The following is a 19,377-nucleotide window of genomic DNA, read 5'->3' on the forward strand; positions in this document are numbered from 1 at the left end:
CAAAGAGCCAAGGCCTCTCCATTTACACTCAGCACTTTGCGGGTTACGTGACGCATCATTTTTCCCGGTTCTCGTACCACACTATTCTGTAAACTGGGGAAGAAAGGCCCAGAAGTTGGAAGCCATATTCTAGGATATCAAAAGATTGAAGCAAGTAATTAATCAAACCTCAGCTCAGATCAGCCAGCAGAAAGCCACTGGAAGCCATTACATGTGCGCAGCTCCTCCCCTCTTTTGGCGAAGCTAAGAGATCTGACCCTTCCCGCGACCTGTCGCGCGGCTGAGCAAGCGCTGAAGGCTAGGCGGGCGGAGAGTCGCCATGGAACCCGATGGGACCTACGAGCCGGGCTTCGTGGGTATTCGATTCTGCCAGGAATGGTGAGACCCGGCCAGCACTGTGGAAGGGGAGCAAGTAGTGGCCCCAGTACTGACCTCAGACCTCCCCCTCCCCACAGTAACAACATGCTTTACCCCAAGGAGGACAAGGAGAACCGCATTCTGCTGTACGCGGTGAGCGCGAGCCAGCCGGGCGCCCCGGTGTTCCGTGACCGGCCCACAGGTTCCCAACGTGGCCCGGCCCTACTCCCAGTGCCGCCCCGTCCTGGTCTACCCTCCCAACTGTCCCCCTAGTGAACCCGACTTTCTCGTCTTGCCCATCCGCGAGGTGATTCTCAATTACACCCAATGATCTCAACCTCAAGACTCCATTCCCTAGTCATCCCCTCGGGGGAAGGCCATGCCCTCCCAGTCCCATCGGGGATCTCTCTGCGACCCCCTTCCCGCCACTCTCGCCCTCTCGCAGTGCCGGAATTGTGATTACCAGCAGGAAGCCGACAACAGCTGCATCTACGTCAACAAAATCACGCACGAAGTGGAGTGAGTGGCAGGGCCCGAGCTCGGAGACGGGGTTGTTGGCTTGGGAGGCCCGGTCTAAGCATACTTATTCACCCTTTATTCCCTCAGCGAACTGACCCAGATCATCGCTGACGTGTCCCAGGACCCCACGTTGCCGCGGACCGAAGACCACCCTTGCCAAAAGTGAGCGCGCAGCTGGTATTGGGGAGGGAAGGTGGCTTATCCTCACCGGACGGAGAAGGGAGGAGGGAAGGGTATGGCAGGCTCTGAGTGGCTGACTGTCCCCTCAGGTGCGGCCACAAGGAGGCGGTGTTCTTCCAGTCACACAGTGCCCGGGCCGAGGTGAGTGGTGAGAGCAAGGCTTCGGAGTGACCTGGGCCTGGTCCTTCCCAGGGGTGGGGATACCAATACTGGGGAGATCCTGCCCTTCCAGGCATCTCGAGCTGGACCTTAAGTAGTGGGAAAAGCCCCCGAGTCTGTTCTTTTGGGGTGAGGCTTCTCTGGATGGAGGTTCGTGTTGTACCCAGCCCTGTGGATCCAGACCCTTCCTAACCATACATCCTTTCTGCCAGGATGCCATGCGCTTGTATTACGTGTGCACAGCCCCACACTGCGGCCACCGCTGGACCGAGTGAACCACTCTCCCCCTTGTGTAATAAATGCTGTGTTCTATGCGTGCCTTTCCTCTGTTTATTTCCCTCTCATGGGTTGGACACAGGGTTCCCAGTCTCAAGCAGCGTGGTGCAGGGTGCAGTGCTGCACGTAGGCATCAGGCCTCGAGCTGGTGAAGCCTCAGTCCTCACACACATGTAACTTCTCACAGCGCTCACGATAAGCGTAGCTGGCCAGCTGTCCGTGTGCCTTGGCAAGATGCACTTCAAGTGAGCAGCGCTGCGTGAATGCTTTCCCGCAAACTCCGCAGCGGAATGGCCAGATCCCTGCGCAGGTGGGCCAGAGGGAGAGAGGACAGACAGGGCAATGGCCCCCAGACCAGCACCCTCCGACCTCACCCTCCGTGAGCATTCCCCCTTTCCTACTCCAAGTTCGCCAGACCTCAGCCTGCTTCCCACCATCTGCTACCTCCACCCCGTGCAAACGTGGGAGCTGTGTGTCCCCACCCTTCTCACCAGGATGTTCCTTCTGCTGGAGGAGAACGAGGGAGGATTTCCCTTGCACCCTTCAATATGGGACCTGAATCCTGTAACCAGTACCTGTTTTCTCTTTGTATCCCTCAGCAGGCCCCCACCTTAGCACCACCCCAACACCCACTGGCTGGGAGCTGAGGTGCATGGTATTCCCAGCCTCCTGAAGGCTGAGTCTCTGCCCCACTAACACATGCCCCACTTGTGCACGGAACTCAAGTGCACGGAAACTCCACATCCCATGCACCTCCTTCCATTTCATTCCATCCCCCCCCAGCAGCGCCTCCCAGTCAGTCCCTGCTGCCGCTCACCCGTGTGAGTCCTCATGTGCCGCTTGAGGTCAAAGGCGTCATGAAAGCCCTTGCCACAGCAGTGGCACACGTGGTGGTGGGCAGGGCTGTGGCACTTGAGGTGCCAGGTCAGCATGCGCTGCAACGGGAAGCCTTGGGGCAGAGGGGGCAGCCAAGCATCCCAGGGCCCGTAGGAGTGGCAGTCAGTGTGCCCTGGGAGGGCTGTGGGAGGGACATGGGAGTTAGGACCCCACCCCACCCCTCCACTGGACCAAATGGAGCACCTAGAACTGGGAACCAAGGAGGTCTGGGAAGGCTGGAGACTGCAGTTTGTGCGTGCTTATGCCACCCTCTCCCCAAGGCCTTCGCTGACCACCCTGCCCCCATCGCCCTTACTTTGTTTTCTATTTCTCCATAGTACATACCATCTTCCAACATAATATTTTTTTCCCTAATTTTATTATCTATACCTGCAGCTCCCACCAGATTATAAGCTTCAGGAAGGAATGAGTTTTTGTCTTACTCCTAAACACCCATTACCTAGAACAGTGCTGGCTCCCAATAAAAACTGAAATAATCTCCAGCACATTTACATCCCGCCTAGGGAGCTATTTCCTTCTTCCAGTGCACGCACAGCTGAGTATCCCTTCTGAGAGACCCCAAAGCTCCTCCCCATCCCCCATCCAGCTCCTGCCACCTTGTCTGATTCTCTGACATAATGCAAACCACCATCCACTTATTGGTTTGAATCCTGTTTTTCTGCCCCACTGGGCAGAGAATCCCTGGGGGCAGGGGCTGTGGCTGCCCACCCTGGGGAAAGGGTACTTGGGGTGAGGGCTAACAGTGAGCCCACTACTAAAAAAGAAAAGGCATTTCCAGCAGAGAGGACAATGGGTGGAAAGGCCCCGAGGCTGGAGTGGCACGAGGGGGTAAGGGGCAGGCAGCTTCTCTTGAGGCTGAGAGCGGGCAGGGGTGAAACTGAGCAGGGTCTTGTGGGCCAGCTGCAGACTCACCGCTGCCCAAGAGTCCCGGAGGCCAGAAGACTGGTGTGCCAGGGCCCCCCCCCCCCCAGGCTGCTGCAGTCTGAGGAGAGAAGCCAGGTGGTGATGCTTTGTGTCTCCCCTGCCCCTCACCTCTAGGCCCAGTGAGGGGCCCACCTGGGACATAGGCATGTCCCCGGAGCTGGTCAGGCAGGTGGCCCCAGTTGGGTGGCTGTGGACGCCGACTCCTGACCAGGAAGGCGTGGGGCATCACCACCGGGAACAGCTCCCCCACCCCCCCCACAGGGCTGCTTCCTCCACCTACTGTCAGACCTCAGGCCCAGGAGGACTATTCCAGGTGGGAAGGGAGGGGGAAGTCACAGAGAGGTCTCATTCTCTCCATGCACATTTTGTGACAGGCCCAGGGGGCAGACTTAGCTGGCTCCAGTTACCTCTGCCTTGGGCCCTGCCATTCCTCCGCCTTCTCCTCTGCCAGGTTCCTGAGGGTACTCTCCAGCCTCCAGGGGAAGACAAGCACTAGGGCCCCCAGGGAGGTCAAGCAAGGGCAAGACTGGAACCTAAGCAACCCTTGCGGGTGGAGAGAGGAAACAGAGACCCCAGTGGGGCTGAGTGTTTTTCCATATTACCAGCAGACCTGAGGGTCTGTTTGCCAAGCAAATCAGTCACTACCGGACATCCAACAGCCTGCTTGGTTATTCAAATCACAGCAGCCGTCTGAGGAAGCAGGGGAGGGGGTGACTGTGACTGCTTGCTCCAGAGGGTGGAGAGACAGCAGGGTCCAATTGGTAAGGTCAAAGTGAGGATCCAGCCTGTGCATCTCCAGGCAGGAAACTCTACCTCTCTGATCCGCAGATGCCCAGAGCTGACGTTCAGCCGGAAGCACTGTTCAAGTGTATGGGGTTATCACAATACTGGTTTGTTACTAGTGCAGCTCCTAGTAACTCCCTCACTCTCCTACGGTCCAGGAACTATAAGGGGTCACCTGACACAGCCAGGGGCTCCCAGGACCCTTACCCCAGCACTCTGGCCAGGCTCCGTTCTAGATTGGTCACTGGCTTCTTAGCCAGGGGTTAAGGATTTTGAATATTCCCCATGCAGTTACTTTCACTTATTCACCCAACGATTTTCTGATCTCCAACTATAGGCCTGGCCTAGCTCAGCACTGAAAATGACATAAAGGTCCATGGGGGAGACACACCAGTGACAGTCCAGAATGACCAAGGCTGTGACGGGGGAAGCACAGGCAGAGCGACCCAAGCTTCAATGGGGAAAAGCCAGGGGGCTCAGGGGACGCAGAAGAGTCTCCTGATCCAGTCTAAGGGTTCAGGGATGACTTCCTAGGTGTGAGCCTTGAAGGAAGAAGAGGTTTCTGGTAAACAGGGTTTTCCAGGCATAAAAGGCTTGATGGTGAAAGAAGCAATATTTATTCATTTCTTCACATTCCCTGAGAGTCAGTCCAGCTAAATTCATTTGCGGAAGCAACAGAGGAAGCGCTGGAAGCCTGCTGGCCCAGAGCTTTGCCACTTTATCTCTGCAGGACCTGGGGCAAGTCACATCTTGTCTTGCTGAGCCTGTTTCTTCATCTGGAAATGGGACTAATGAGTCTTCCTACCAATGGTTTGTGTTGAAATCCATGTAGATCACCCAGGGAGAGGATCTGGCATGCAGCAGACATATAAATGTGGGTTGTTCAAAAGTCTTGAAGGGTGGGGTGGCTAGGCAAGCATCTGAGTTTCAATCAGCCCATGTAAAATGGGATTTTTTTTTTTTTTTTTTGGCTTCACTGCACGGCTTGCGAGATCTTAGTTCCCTGACCAGGGATCGAACTTGTGCGCCCTGCAGTGGAAGGGTGGAGTCTCAACCTCTGGACTGCCAGTGATGTCCCTGTAAAGTGGGATTTTAAGTGTCACCATCTCCCAATTGTTGGACTTAATGCAGCTGTGACTGGTGTGCCTGGCCTGGGTCAGCAGCCCAGTATCTAGGACCTGACCGACGCAGGGCCAGATGCACTGGGGCCAGATACACTGAAGAACAAGCCAGTGAGCAGGTTATGGGAGCCATTTTGTTTGTCTCAGTTGCCCAGTTCTCCATGCCCAACACCACATCTCTTGGGACAACTGGTTCCTAAATTGTTGCTGAAAACACATTAGGGAAAAACCCTGGGGCCAGGTATCTTTACTTGCCCCCAGGTCCCTTTTCTGTCCTGCTCTATGTCCTGGGAAGCTGACCTGGGTGGTCAGTATCATTTGGGCTCCTGGGCCCTCTGGCTTCCAGTGGGGTTTAGACAATGGGGAGCCTGGCAGAAGATGGTGGAGGGGTTCCCCCAACTCCCTCCCTGTGGGGTTGCCAGGAACACAACTCCCCTCAGGGCAGCTCTCTCCAGGATTTGCTCTTCTGGGTTCCACTTTGCTCCCTTGTGCCTTGTGTGGGGAGTAACACCTCTCCTCTGTTACCAGTCTAGGGTAACGCACTGGCCCTGAGGTTTCCCTGTTCCCTGTCCACTTCTCTGCAAATGATCCCTCTGCTAAACTCTCTTTCAAATATCCCACGTGAGCATGCTGTCCTCTTGCTGCTGGCACACTGTCGCACGCACACACATTCATCAGCAGTGGTTTCTTAACCAGTCGGTTTGTCTGAGGAAAGTCTGGTCCTTCCAGGGCTGAAGAGCTTGGCATTACGAGGTGGAGACTGGCAGACACACTGGATCCTACCAGCCCACCTTCCTTTTGTGCTGAGAGAACCCAATTTTGTTGCAACAGTTAACAGGCCCAGGACAGGGGAGGTGGCTGGTCCAAGCAAATTAAAGGCATCTCCAATCCTGTTGCCTGCAACTGCTCTGAAAGGGGAGGCATCTAAGAAGGCTTTTCACTTTTTCCCCACTATCCTGGTGGCTGCCCTGCTTTGTGTCTTTGCTCCTGGTTGGGTGAAGGTGTACTGCTGGGAGCTATGGCAGCCATGTTGCCACCATGAGGGCCTAAGCTGGAGAGTGAAACTCAGACTCACAGAGGGTGAAATACAACAGGAACAGAATCAAGAGTAACAAATGTCCCTATAGCTTGGGGCCCCTTAAGCCAGGTGTTTGCTACCTGGAGTTGAAGAGTTAACTATGATACAGGGTGGGAGGAGGGGTAAAATCAATGAGGGACCGAGGCTCAAGGTGGTCCCCTGGGTGTCCAGGGTCCTGGAAACCAAACACCTCAGAGATCTTAGGTACCTGTGGCCAAGGCAGGCAGGGGCAGGTCAAGTGGGTCTCCAGTCTGCAGGGGTGGCCAGTGGGCTGGGGCAGGGAGAGGGAGCCTTGAGAAATAAACAATACTGGGCATCTTCCCAAACGCCAAGATCAGGCATTTTATTTAGGGGAAAAAAACTGTATTGTGAATGTGTCTTGGATTTAAATGTCATGAAGCAACAAGGCCCTGCCCAGTGGGACCCATTCTTCCTCCCACCTCCTCTCCTACCCTCGCCCTGAGCTCACTCCATTCCAGCCTCCTGGCTTCACTGCTATTCCTTTCATGTACGTCTGAGCTTGCCATGGGGCCTTTGCACTGGCCTTTGTCTGCCTGGATACTTGCCCGACTGTCCACACGGCCTGTGCCCTCTATCAAGCCTCAGCTCCAACATCACCTAAGAAAGTCCTGTAACCAGCACAGGGAATGCCCTCAGTTTACCTACAGTTAGAGAGTTATTTTAATTTCTGTCGTGTTTCACTTTCTAGAAGGTGAATGCCATGAGGGCAGATGCTTTGCTTGTCCTGTTCCTTGATCTACCCCTACCGTGTAGAGCAGTGACAGCAGCTGGGACCAGCAATTCCTCGGGGCTGGTAGGATTTTTTTCAACAACTGCATGATTGGTTCAGTGTTTACAGGGCCAACAGAGAGCCACGTCCTCAAAGAGTCTGGCTCTACCACCAGGCAAGCCTCATTTGACTCTCAACTCTATGGGACCCGAGGCAAGGCACTGGATCTCTCTGAGCCTGTTTCTGGTGGGCCATGATCACCAAACAGAGCAGTGAGGAACTCACAGGCAAGTGGGGGTTCAGGCCAAGCAGGCTGCACAGTACGACTGTGCTCTAGGAGGGTTCTGCTCCTGCCGGCTTCCTTTTTACAGACTTGGGACAGTGAGGGCTTTTGTGGTCACAAGAGTGTCCTTCTTAGCAGACATGCCACGTGGCTAGATGCCTGCTGCCTAGGGAAGCTGGTACCAGTGCTGGGAGCTCATGGGATGTTGAAGCTGGACACAGTCTTGCTGGGGAAGAAATTACTGGTCCCAGCTGCTGGGTGGCCTAGGCATGCTCCCTGGATTTGTCCTTCCTCACTTTACCCTGCTGCAAATGGTAACAAAAGCCTGAAGCTCACAGGATCCAGCATGGGACTGGCCCAGGGGCCGTGAGCCAGTGTTGTGGCAGTATGTGAACTGGTGGCCAGGGTCTGGGACATGGTGATCACAGAGGCTCCAGTGGGTTCTTGCGCATCAGTAGGGGGCAGAGAAGAAGGGCTGGCCCCTCCCTAGAGTGCAGCTGGGCCCCACTGGGCAAGGACCACACGTGACTCCACAGCAGCTCAGTGGGCTGGGGACAGGTGACGTGGGAGCCAGGTGCTGGGGTCATCATTATTGCAGTTCCCCAACAGTCCCGTGTTGCCCACGACAGAGTCCTGGAACAGGGCCTGGCACTGGGGCATCTGTGAGTTCCCTGGGCTCTCTACCCTCTCTTCCTGCATCCATCTGAAGGGGGCTTTGTGGATGCGCCAGAACAGGCACCAGGAACCACTCCTCCAAGTTGTCAGTTTATTTGCGTAAAATAACTATTTCTTCAGAAGCAGCAGGGCTGCGGTGGAGGGGGCTGCTGGCTCTCAGTCCCCCCGTGCCTTCCTCCGCACGGCCTGCACCAGCAGCTCTGAGTAGTGTTCCAGCAGGGCACGCAAATCTGGGCTGGCCAGGGGGCACAGTGTAGGTGGGGAGGGGGGGCCTGGGTTGGGCAGGGCCTGGGCTGGGGCCACATCGGTCCCAAACAGCCAGTCGTTGGCCTCTAACTGGCTGTGGATCCAAAGGAAAGTGGAGGCCAGCTCAGTCTGTGCCTGCCGCTGCTCGGCGCTCACCTCGTCACTGGAGACCATCTGCAAGGGGCGCCCATCTTGTTAGGGGCCACCTGGGCCAGGCAGTGCCAAGGGAGCCCCTCAGTCCTTTCCCCTGACCCTGGGGCTTGGCTCACCAGGTGGTAAAGGTCCAGGGCTTCTTGGAAGGTAGTCTGCAGTCTGTGCACGATGGTCCCCACATTGCTCAGCTCAAGGGGATCTGGGGGCAGGACCTTGGCTGGCCCCCTCGGTTCCCTGCAGTGTCCAGGGCAGCCCTGGACTGGACTGAGCGCATCTGGGGGTGGAGGGGACAAAATGAGAAAGACACTTCTACTTTTTAGCTGGTCTAAAGAGGCCAGTGTTGCTGGGCCGACCACAACTGTTGTTCCTCTGCCTGGGATGCTTCCCTCAGTCCCCAAGGCTACCTTCCCACCCCTTCTGCAGGTCTCTGCTCAAATGCCACCTTCTCCCTGAAGCCTTTTCTCATCATCCTGTTTAAAACTAACCACTGCTCCCACCTGTCACTCCCTAAACCCTTTCTTTCTCTTTTTCTCAGCACACATCACTTTGTGATACACTGAACATTTTCCTTATTAGATTTAGTCTGGGTGTCTCCCCCAGTTAAGGTGTCAATTCTCTGTAGTCTTGTTTACCACCAGGTCCCATGTCCCCAGGGCCCAGAACAAAGCCCAGCACAAACGAGGTACTCACTAAATATGTAAGGCAATGAATGAATGAGTGGCACAGTGCCTGTGGCCAGGTCAAGTGCCCACCTTTGGAGCTGAGCCAGCTGTTACATGGGATGAGCTTAGGGGACAATCCCTTGTCCCAAGGATGGTACTCACCAGGGGTGGGCTCCAGGAGGGAGGTGATGCTGCCAGGGACCCCAGGCCTGGCCTCTGGAAGTGGGGGGCTGTTGGGATGGGAAGGGGTATTGAGGGACTCGGTGGCCAGGAACCTTGGGAGAAAGGTGGCGTTGTGGAGTCTTGGGGCACTCCCATCCACAGGGCTGGGGGCCAGGAAGCTGGCTGTTGTGACCATGACATTGGGCTGGGTGGCCACAGGCTCCTGGGACCAGACACACGTGGTGGGAGGCTCCAGTTGGGGTGGGGGCAACACGAGCCTGTCACAGATGCTTGGCAGGGTGAGTTTCAGGCTGGCGCGGGCCTCATGGTTGCCCCGGGAGGGCAGGGCAGCTTCTTGGCCCTCACTGTCAGAACTGGGTGTCACTGTGGTGGTGATGACTTGGAGCTCCTGGCCCAGGGAGGCCAGCTCCCCCAGGGACGAGGACCTGCACAGAGGCCTGGCCAGCTCAGCCAGGACAGGGCCCTCACTGTCCTCAATGGAAATGCTGTGTGGTATCCTGGCACAGGAACTGGCAGTGGCCTCCATGCAGGAGCGGGCGGCGGGGGTGTGGAAACCCTGAGCCAGGCCTGGAGTGGGTAGAGCTGCGGGTGTTGGAGGCTTCTTATCTGTGGGCGGCACAGAGGAGGGCAGGATGCAGGGCGCCAGGCCTGTGAGGCAGGGGGCTAGAAAGGAAGAGGCAGCTTACTCTCACACCCCAGCTCAGAGCTGATGGACAGGGAGCCCCAGCCAGGGTGGCTGCAGGGTCTGAGTGGATCCTGTCCATCCCCACCATGGCTCAGCTAGATACCCAGGGCCATTTGCTGAGAAGGCTAGGGCTTTTCACCTGGGGGTGGGGACACTCACTCAGTGGGGACCAGGCTTCCAGGGTCTCGAGGGGCTCCTCAGCCTTCCCCCCAGAGATGACCTGCAAGCATAGCCTTGAGGTGAGGATAAGGCCACCAGGCTCCCAGCCCTATGTCTCGAGGGAAGCGGCCCCAGTACTCACGTTGGTCCTGCCTGGGCAGGTGTAGCCAGTACCTGCTCTCAGGGGCTCTGCTCTGGGCAGGCTCCCCCTAAGATCCATGAGTTTGACCTCTGGGGATTTCACGAGGTGCAGGGGCAGCCGGGAAGGGAAGGTGTGGGTGAACCTGTAGGGGGGAAAACAGGTGGTTGTGGCTGCCCTGGGGGCGCCTGAGGGCACACAGCCCCTTCCCGCGGGGAGACAGAGAGCTGGAAGGCGGGATGGGGGTTCACTAGTTCACCAGCTCCCACCTGGATGTCTTCTGGAGGCGGGAGAGGAACTGGCCTGAGATGCTCAGCCGGGGATTGAAGAAGTTGTCCTCGGCCTCAGAGGCCTTCAGGTCTCTCAGGGATCCCTGGAAGGGCTCTAGGGCAAGATGCCGAGGGCGCCCTCAGAATCCCTCCAGCCAGCCAGCCCTGGGCCCAGGCAGACCCACAGACCAGCAGACAGATCCTCAGAAACCCCCATCAATAGACAACACACACTTTGGGAGCAAATGGAGCAGGCAGAAGAAACCATACAGCTGGGCCCCTAAGTAAAACACACGCCCTCCCACCACCCTTGCCAGCCCTGCCAGTGAAAGTCTAACCCCAGAGAAGCCCACACTGAGCCCAGTCCTGGATGCTGCCCAGGCACGGGTCAGAGAGGGGCATGGTCTACCCTCAGGGTGGGCGTCAGTAAGTGTCTCGAAGTGGTGGCGGAGGAACTTCTCTTGCTCAGGGGTCTGGGGCAGGGAGCCGTTGGATATGCTTGGCACCTCGGGCTGGGACAACTCTTCTGTGGTACCTGGGCATCCTGGGGAGAGGAGAAGGGGGTCTGGGAGAGGGAGTGGGCAGGAGAGAACCATCAACACCATGAATCATGGCAGATGCTCTGAAAAAGCCACTGGCCACTTAACAGTGGAGAAAGCTGGACTTGCCCATCACACACCCTGTTGCCACCAGGCGGAGAAGGAAGGGCTAATGCGTCTGTCTTCCAGGGGAGGAAACTGGTGCTCAGTGGCCACCAAATGCACGGTTGATGTTGGGCCAGTGGTTATCTATCGTGACCAGCCCCTGGCCAGGCCCACACACTGCCCTTCCCCACATCTGGCCCCTACTTACCTGGTGTAGGGGGCATCACATCAAACTGAGGGTCTGGGTCTGGCTGTGGAGGGGAGGAATGGATGGTGGTAAAGCTGCACTCCAAGTCGGCCTCTGACTCCCCTGAGTCTGGAAAACATGGTGGGAGGGGTCAGGAGTCCAAAGCTGGGCCCTGACTGAGTCAGGTAAGGCGCTCTGGGTCTCAGGGCTTCAGTTTCCTTATCTGCAGAAAGGGGATGATAAGACCGCCCCCTATTTTTATGGACCAGCAAGGCTACACTTCGAGGAAGGTGCAGAGCTGGGCTCCCACTGGTGGGAAGTTGGGCTCCAGAATTCTCGAGTGACAATAGCAGGGACCATGCCTGTCTCTGTGACAGACTCTGGGCTTCAGAAAGGCTTGGTCAAGGTCACCATCAGTGCCCAGAAAGGGACCTGGCCACATGAACAGACTACTGCAGGGTGTACTGCCTGGCGCTCACTCACCCTCAGGTGGCCTCTGGTCCTTCGAGTCGATGGAGGGGGCCCTGAGGCAGCAGTCACCTTGCTGGTCTCCTGGCACCCTCTCTACTTCTTCCGCACAGTACTTGCTGCAGTGCCCGTGGGCATGGGGCGAGGGAATGATAATGTACTGGTTAGTAAACAAGGGGCCCCCACCCAGAACGCCTAGACATCTGCGCCTGCTCCTGCTGGGAGCACAGCCTCACCTCTCCTGCCGCCTCCGGAGGCCCCTGCACCTTCTCCTGGAACCAGGAAGACAGGCTGCAGCAGAGGCTGCAGGGCTGGGCTCCTGCACCATCCGGGCTTCACCGCCCGCCCGCCTCCCTCCCACAGGCCCACTGGGAGAGTGGTTCTTCCACGGTGTGCCTGCCAGCTGAGGCTTCCTCTCTCCAACTAAGGTTCCCATTGGTGCAAAAGACACCCACCTGTCTGTCCCTGTGACTGTCACCTCTGTCTCCAGGGGGTAGATGACGAGCTTGCTGGCCTCAGAAGACTCCCTCTGTAGGGGTGGTAAGGAGGGAGGCCCGCAGCCCTTGTCCTGGGGACTCTCTGACTGGGGGGAAGACAGCACAGCCATCAGAGGCAGCTGTGGCAACCAGGGCCCTCCCAAGCTGCTAGGTGTTCCGCCAACACCGACAGTAACGGTAAAGATGTAGGTAGTGATGGCACCCCTCACTGCTGGATGCTCCCTGTGAGCCAGGGCCAGGGCTGGGGCCATGATGAGTTCACTCTGCATTATCATCAGCCCCTTTACAGATAAGGAATAGGCATGGCTCGAACCCACTAAGAGTCTACTCATATGAAATTCAAGAACAGGCAAACCACTCCATGGTGAAAGAGGTCAGAATGCTGGTTACCAGGGCTTCCCTGGTGGCTCAGTGATTAAGACTCCGCCTGCCAATGCAGGGGACACGGGTTACAGCCCTGGTCCGGGAAGATCCCCCATGCCGCGGAGCAACTAAGCTGGGCGCCACAACTACTGAGCCTGCACTTTAGAGGCCGTGAGCCACAACTACTGAAGCCCGCGCGCCTAGAGCCTGTGCTCCGCAACAAGACAATCCACAGCAATGAGAAACCCGTGCACCGCAACGAGGAGTAGCTCCCGCTCGCTGAATCTAGAGAAAGCCCGCGTGCAGCAACGAAGACTCAATGCAGCCAAAAAAAAAAAAAAAAAAGAATGCTGGTTACCTCAGTGGGGGTACTGATTGGAAGAGACACAAGGCGGTCCTCCAAGATCCCCTTCCAAGAGGTAGAAAATGCTCTATATTTTGACTTGGGTGGTGGATACATCGGTGTGTACACAGGTAGCAATTCATCAAACTATATATTTATGATTTATGCACATAACTATTTATATTATGCCACATAAGCAAACTTATATAATAGAATAAAAAAGAATTTTGTTTGAAAAATAACAGAATAAGAGCTAAAGTTGCTTCAGCACCTTTTAGGGCCCAGACCCTGTTTCTAGAACTGGATTACTGTAAAAGCCCCTTGTGCACTTTTTTTTTTATTTTTAAAATTTTATTTTTAAAAATGACCTTTTCTGAAATCTTTTCTTAGTCACCTTTTTTTTTTTTTTTTTTTTAAATGGTTTTATTTATTTATTTATTTTTGCGGTACGCGGGCCTCTCACTGTCGTGGCCTCTCCCATTGCGGAGCACAGGCTCCAGACGCGCAGGCTCAGCGGCCATGGCTCAAGGACCCAGTCGCTCCACGGCATGTGGGATCCTCCCGGACCGGGACACAAACCCGCGTCCCCTGCATCGGCAGGCGGACTCTCAACCGCTGCGCCACCAGGGAAGCCCCAGTCACCTTTCTTTTCAAAAAATATTTATTTATTTATTTATTTGGCTGCGCCGGGTCTTAGTTGCCGCGTGCAGGATCTGTAGTTGCAGCATGCAGGCTCTTAGTTGCAGCATGACCAGGGATCGAACCCAGGCCCCCTGCATTGGGAGCACGGAGTCTTAACCACTGAACCGTCAGGGAAGTCTCTCTCTCTTTTTTTTAAATGACCATATTTTTGAAAATCAAAGCCCAGGGAATCAAGCCTTGCTGCAGGTTACAGAGCCAGGAAGGGGTAGGACCAGGGCTCCACCTGCTCAAATGCCCCCAACTCAGGCACAGGCCTGCCCTCGGGCCCAAGCTCTTAATCCCCGAGCGACCCCATCTTCCCGCTTTCTGGTCTGCCCTGGGAAGTTTCACTGTGCACCAGGTCCAAGGCTCACCCTCCTGCCCTCTACCATCTCATGTAACCCTTTTCGCACCCCTGGAGTGGGACAGTCAGCTTTATCTTTAGAACGAGAGCACTGAGGCCCCAGGTCCTGCGCCGGCAGTCATGGTGCAGGGGCTGTAGGCCGGGCTGGGGCAGGCAGTCTATACCTCGCTCAGCAGGCCCGCCAGTCTCTGCGGCTCCACTGCATCTAGAACAGAATCCTCTAGGCTCTCGGGCTTCATGGGGGTAAAGTAGCAATCCAGGTCCCGGGCATCCAGGATGGTCTTGAGAGGCTCCTGGTCAGCCCGCTCCGCCCAGCGGCCATGTGGCTGGTAGCTGCGCTTGGCGTGGAAGGCCGAGCTGTCTGCCACATCATCATCTCCTAGCTGAGGGTGACAGGGGATGGTCAGGCAGCTAGCCAAGTGCTCACCAACTCCAGTGAGGGCCCGGGACACTGCATGGACCTGAATCCAGGCTCGTGGCTTTAAACATCAATCAGAAACAACTTCCAGATATTTGTTTCCAGCCTGAACCTTGTTCTTAAACTTTGGAAGTGCACATGCAACTGTTCCACATCTCCACATGGATGTTTAGTGATCTTTCAAAGCAAACATGTTGAAGACAACAACTGACCTTCCCCCTAAACCTATTCCTCCTAACGCCTTCCCTGTCTCAGTGATTCTTTGCAGCTGCTCAGGCCCCAAACCTTGAGGTTCTCCTTCATTCCTCTTATTCTGTCCCTCACACTTCCCATTGTATTTCTTCAACTCTGCCACCCAAACACATCCAAGATATGGCCACTTCTCTTCCACGGTCCCTAACCCTAACCCTGGTCCTGCCCACCACTGCCTCCTACCAAGACTTGCTTGAGAGACAGCGGAGGGTGGGTGCTTGACAACTTAGGCTCTGGAGCCAGCCTTCTAGGGTCGGCCCCACCTCCCCTAATTCCTAGCTTGACCCCAGATAAGTTACTTAACTTCTCTGGGCCTCAGTTCCCTATCTGTGAAATAACAGGGGATATGAAAAGCCCGTACATCCAGGAGGATTAAACAATACCTATAAAAGACTCAATAGAACCTGTACAGAGTAAGTGTTCTGTGAATATTTGTTGGATGTAACTCCCATTGTAATATGCACTGATAAGGGAAAGCTTGGGGGCCTGAGAGAGCACAGCCACATGCCTGACCTGGTCAGCAGTGCAGGGGCTGATAACAGGGAGGATTTCCCCGAAGAGCTGACATTTAGGCTTTGATTTGAGGTCTGACATTGTTCCTGAAATAAACCCTTCAACCTGGGGTTTAGGATTCTGCTGCCAACTTCTAACCCACCAGCGCCTGGCCTGCCCCTCTCTCAATTAATGATCGCTCATTCAATCCTACCTTCATCTTGGTCCCTCTCTTTCTCTCACATCCAGTTGTTTGGCTCCACTTTCAAAATCCATCCAGAATCCAACCACTTCTCCCCTCAGGTCCAGCCTCCAACCTCTCCTGCCAGGATTATCACAGCAGTCTCCTCCCTGGTCCCCCTGCTTGCCCCTCAAGGTCTGTTTTGCCCAGGCAGCCATAGGGACCTGTTAACACCTGAGTTAGAACACGACCTTCCTTGGCTCAGAGCTCTCCCTCCTGTCCATCTCACTCAGCGCTACAGGGGAAGAAATAAGTGGAGAAGGACAATAAGGGGTGTTGAGGGGACGCAGCAAGCCCACACGGTTCCTCACCACCTGGCCCCCACTGCCTCTCCGAGCCCTTCTCCCCCATTCTGCCCTCATTCACCCTCGACCCAGGCATCGGGCCTCCCTGCACTTCCTGGAACATGCTAATAAGCATGATCCTGCCTCACGGCCCTCACCCTTGCAGACTGGTCTCTCTGCCTGGAACATTCTTTCCCAGGATCTGTATTTCTCACTTGCTTTAATTGTGCTCAAATACGTGAAGTCCTCCTAGTGAAGCCTTTTCTTTTTACCCTAAAATTGTCACCACCCCCAACACTTTGTATTTTCCTTCTCAACTTTTTTGTCCTTCATAGCACTGATTATCAGTTCCCCAAACACTATATAATTTACCTGTTTAATGTGGCTATTGTCCACCTCCCGAAGTAGAGAATGAGCCTGTGAAGGCAGAGATTTCATCTGCCCTGCTGGTTGCTGTATCTAAGGGCCACAGCAAGGCCTAGCCCAGGGTAGGCACTCAGTAAATATGTGTTGCATGAAAGAAGGACTGTCTAAGCGGAGAATGGAAGGATGACAGGGGTTCTCCAGGGAAAGGAGACATGTGGAGGGGAAAAGTGTTCCCAGAAGAATGAGGAACATGGAGGAGGGCACCCCTTCTTTGTCCGCTCCTAGGCGTCCCACTCTCCAGGCAGACTCACCAGCCGCTTTGCCCAGAGTGGCAGCTTGCCGTTGGTCAGCAGGCACCGAGGATCTGGAGAGACACATGGAATCCATGCAAAGAGAATAAGCAACCCAAGAGACAACGGGTAACATAAACAGCAGTTCTCCAGAGACAACACAGGAAACGACAGACATCCAAAGATGGTCAATCTCACTAACTGTCAGGGAAGTGCAAATTTAAACAATGGGATATAATGTTTTACCCTAAGACTGACCAAAATTAAAATGCTTCAAACTATCAAATGTTGGCAAAAGTGTGGGGAAACGGAGGGCTTAACACTGACTGCTGGGTGGGGCAGTAACTGGATTTGGAGGGCCGCTGGGGTTCTCTTTCAAAATAAAAAGTATATCCGACTTCCCTGGCAGTCCAGTGGTTAAGACTCTGTGCTCCCAATGCAGGAGGCATGAGTTCAATCCCTGGTTGGGGAATAAAAATCCCATATGCCACGTGGCACAGCCAAAAAAATAAAACAAATGTTAAAAAAAAAAGTGTATTAACCCCAGGATCTAGCAATGCCAGTCCTCGGCCTGAGGCCGAGGAGTGGTCAGCACAGCCTCATTCACAACAGTGTAAAGTTAGAAAACACACAAATGCCCACCCAGAGCAAAATCACTGGTTATGCTTCTGGTTAAAAGAGGGAGGCCTCTGTTTTGTATTCACCAACCTACAGGTCAGTAAGATAGTTTTGAGAAGAAAAAGATACAGAATGATATCTGCAGTATAATACAATTTGTGGACACAGATGTTTCCTATGGATATGCACACGTGTATATTAATGTTCAGGAAAAGGCCTAGAAGGGTTCACACCAAACTCATCAAAGTGGCCACCTGGGAGAGGACGCTGGATTGGATGTGTGGGTGGTGACAAAGAGAATGAGCTTACTCTCTATTTGATTGTTTCCCAAGGCTGAATCCTCACACTGCTGTTGCCTACTAGTCAGCCATCCAGTTGGCCCCTGCCTGTTTCCTCCTTCTTGGCAGCCTACTACCCTCGCTAAGAGCACCCAGTACTGGTCACTGTTCCCAGCCTCTCTCACAGCTGGAGCAATCATGGCCAATGGGACCTGTGAGAAGCCTGCAGGGGCTTCTGGGAAAGAGTTTCCTCTGTACAGGAGATTCCAGGAGGGAATGTATGCCCTCTTTCAACCATGTCTCTGAGGACACAGCGGGGGAAGGGGAGGCTGGGACAAAGTGAGAGAGTAGCACTGACATATATACACTACCAAATGTGAAATAGAGAGCTAGTGGGAAGCTGCTGCATAGCACAGGGAGGTCAGCTCGGTGCTTTGTGATGACCTAGAGGGGTGGGATAGGGAGGGTGGGAGGGAGCGAGGCTCAAGAGGGAGGGGATATGGGGATATATGTATACATATAGCTGATTCACTTTGTTGTACAGCAGAAACTAACACAACACTGTAAAGCAATTATACTCCAATAAAGACGTGAAAAAAAAGTCTCTGATGACTGGAACTTAAGCAGCCATCTTGTAACATGAGGGTCTAAGCCAAGGCGATATGCAGAGGGGCAGAAATTTATAGAGGGCCTGGCCTCTCATAAAGTCACTGAGCTACTACTCTCCCTTCTGCCTGAACAAGAGAATCTCGTCTGTCTTCTGGTGAACATCACCCTGTTTTACCCCTGGGACACCCCCTTACACCCACCCCTCGCCTTTGGTCAGGTGGTTCAAGTGGAGCTGACTAAAGCCTCCTACCCTCAGGGATGACCACATAACTCAGGCCTGGCCAATCACAGTGACTCGGAAATGGGCAGGTGACTCACGGCAGGAACATGAGTCATGAACACAGGACTTTGAGCTATTAGGAAAGAAGTGCTCTCTTTTCTAGAATGTTATAACCTTGAGCTGCTGGGGATACTTTGCCCCTTGTACAGGGAGATTCTGCCTGAGAGCAAAGTCAACATGGAGAAAAGCAGAGCCAGGAGACAGAGAAACATCTATTTCTTTAACATCACCTGACTACCTGGATCCAGCCATGCCTGAACCAATACTCTCAAATTTTCATTTACAAGAACCAATAGATTCTCTTTCCAAATTAAGCCAGTGAGAGTCTAGGTGCTATTACCCTGAAAAAGTCCTGACTGATATGATTATTGAGCTTCAATATGTGCCAGACTGTGAAAACAGAGTAGTAGCCAAAACCCAGCAACGATCCCTACACTGAGAGGTCAAAATAGGGCCCCTTTCCCAACCTGGATCCAAACTCTCTTTTGATGGTGTCTTTAGTAACTCTTCCGGTTCACATTCTTCCTCCAGCTTATCCTCCGTCTGCTCTCCAGGGCTTAGGGAGCAAATCTCGTTGGGCATGGATGCATATGTCTCCTGCCTGAAGCCAGGAAAAAGGACGGCAAGGAGAGAAACATAGGTAAATGGGGTGGTAGAGGGGACCTGTCTAGGGCTGGGCCCTGTGCTGGGGTCCATGTGAACATACTCTTGGCTTCTGGTCAAGACGGTGCTGGAAGGTCTCACCTGCCACACCCCCTCTGCTAGAAACATACTGCCACAAAAAATGAGATGTAACAAAGGCTGGGCTCAAGAAATAAGACAAACTCTTCAAGGGCCAGAGCAAGGGAGCAAAGGCAAAGCAGATGGTAGTAGGGCATGAGTCCTGAGCTGCTGGCTTCTGTTCTGGGAAGTGGGGTTAGCAATGAGGTTTTAGCTCCACAAGCCAAAGAGCTGCCCACTCTCTTGGTGCCTAGATCTGCATTACCTCAAGATCACTGCAAAATAGATGGCCCATGTCAGGCCTGGTCCCCGTGGGGAAGCAATGCAAAGCCTCAAGACACAGAGAGAGAGATAGGGACAGCTCTGGAGGCGGAAGAGAAGAAAATTCAAAACTTCCCACTCCAACTGAAACTTCCAAACCAAAATCCCAGATCAAAAACCAGAACAGGAATTCACTCCAAATAAAACTGGTCTTGCAACATAAAAACTTAAGAAATACGTTTA

At 54.3% G+C, this 19,377-nt stretch overlaps 2 protein-coding genes across 9 annotated transcripts in view; one reads left to right on the top strand and one right to left on the bottom strand.

Moving 5' to 3' along the window:
- Positions 1–2: 2 nt before the first annotated feature.
- Positions 3–12,986, top strand: POLR2I (RNA polymerase II subunit I). 2 transcript variants are annotated; one of them, XM_030761390.2, is made up of 6 exons: positions 3–378; positions 456–510; positions 803–876; positions 964–1,038; positions 1,146–1,197; positions 1,679–12,986. In XM_030761390.2, the coding sequence occupies exons 1-6, from the start codon at positions 320–322 to the stop codon at positions 1,688–1,690; spliced, it is 327 nt and encodes a 108-aa protein (XP_030617250.1). In that variant the 5' UTR covers positions 3–319; the 3' UTR covers positions 1,691–12,986. The 2 variants fall into 2 exon arrangements, with proteins under 2 accessions (XP_030617250.1, XP_022442166.1); XM_022586458.3 differs by lacking the exon at positions 1,679–12,986 and adding an exon at positions 1,428–1,527 and having other exon boundaries at positions 14–378.
- Positions 8,060–19,377, bottom strand: part of WDR62 (WD repeat domain 62) — a 45,718-nt gene continuing 34,400 nt past the window's right edge. For 2 of the 7 annotated variants that reach the window (XM_022586230.3, XM_089902223.1), the window contains 13 exons: positions 18,621–18,754; positions 16,390–16,442; positions 14,190–14,408; positions 12,233–12,360; positions 11,793–11,896; positions 11,331–11,438; positions 10,888–11,043; positions 10,479–10,593; positions 10,213–10,354; positions 10,071–10,131; positions 9,206–9,889; positions 8,498–8,655; positions 8,060–8,402 (listed from right to left, as the gene is read on the bottom strand). In XM_022586230.3, coding sequence (XP_022441938.2) covers positions 8,139–8,402; positions 8,498–8,655; positions 9,206–9,889; positions 10,071–10,131; positions 10,213–10,354; positions 10,479–10,593; positions 10,888–11,043; positions 11,331–11,438; positions 11,793–11,896; positions 12,233–12,360; positions 14,190–14,408; positions 16,390–16,442; positions 18,621–18,754 — 2,326 coding nt within the window. In that variant the 3' untranslated portion in view covers positions 8,060–8,138. Of the gene's footprint in view, positions 8,403–8,497; positions 8,656–9,205; positions 9,890–10,070; positions 10,132–10,212; positions 10,355–10,478; positions 10,594–10,887; positions 11,044–11,330; positions 11,439–11,792; positions 11,897–12,232; positions 12,361–14,189; positions 14,409–16,389; positions 16,443–18,620; positions 18,755–19,377 lie in introns of those variants that run through there. The other 5 variants (XM_022586231.3, XM_022586232.3, XM_089902221.1 and 2 more) reach the window with 5 other exon arrangements.

Source organism: Delphinapterus leucas, chromosome 20 (genome assembly GCF_059928025.1).
Source record: "Delphinapterus leucas isolate spDelLeu-1000000601 "Yukka" chromosome 20, BTC_Dleu_Yukka2, whole genome shotgun sequence".
NCBI classification, from domain to species: Eukaryota; Metazoa; Chordata; class Mammalia; order Artiodactyla; family Monodontidae; genus Delphinapterus; species Delphinapterus leucas.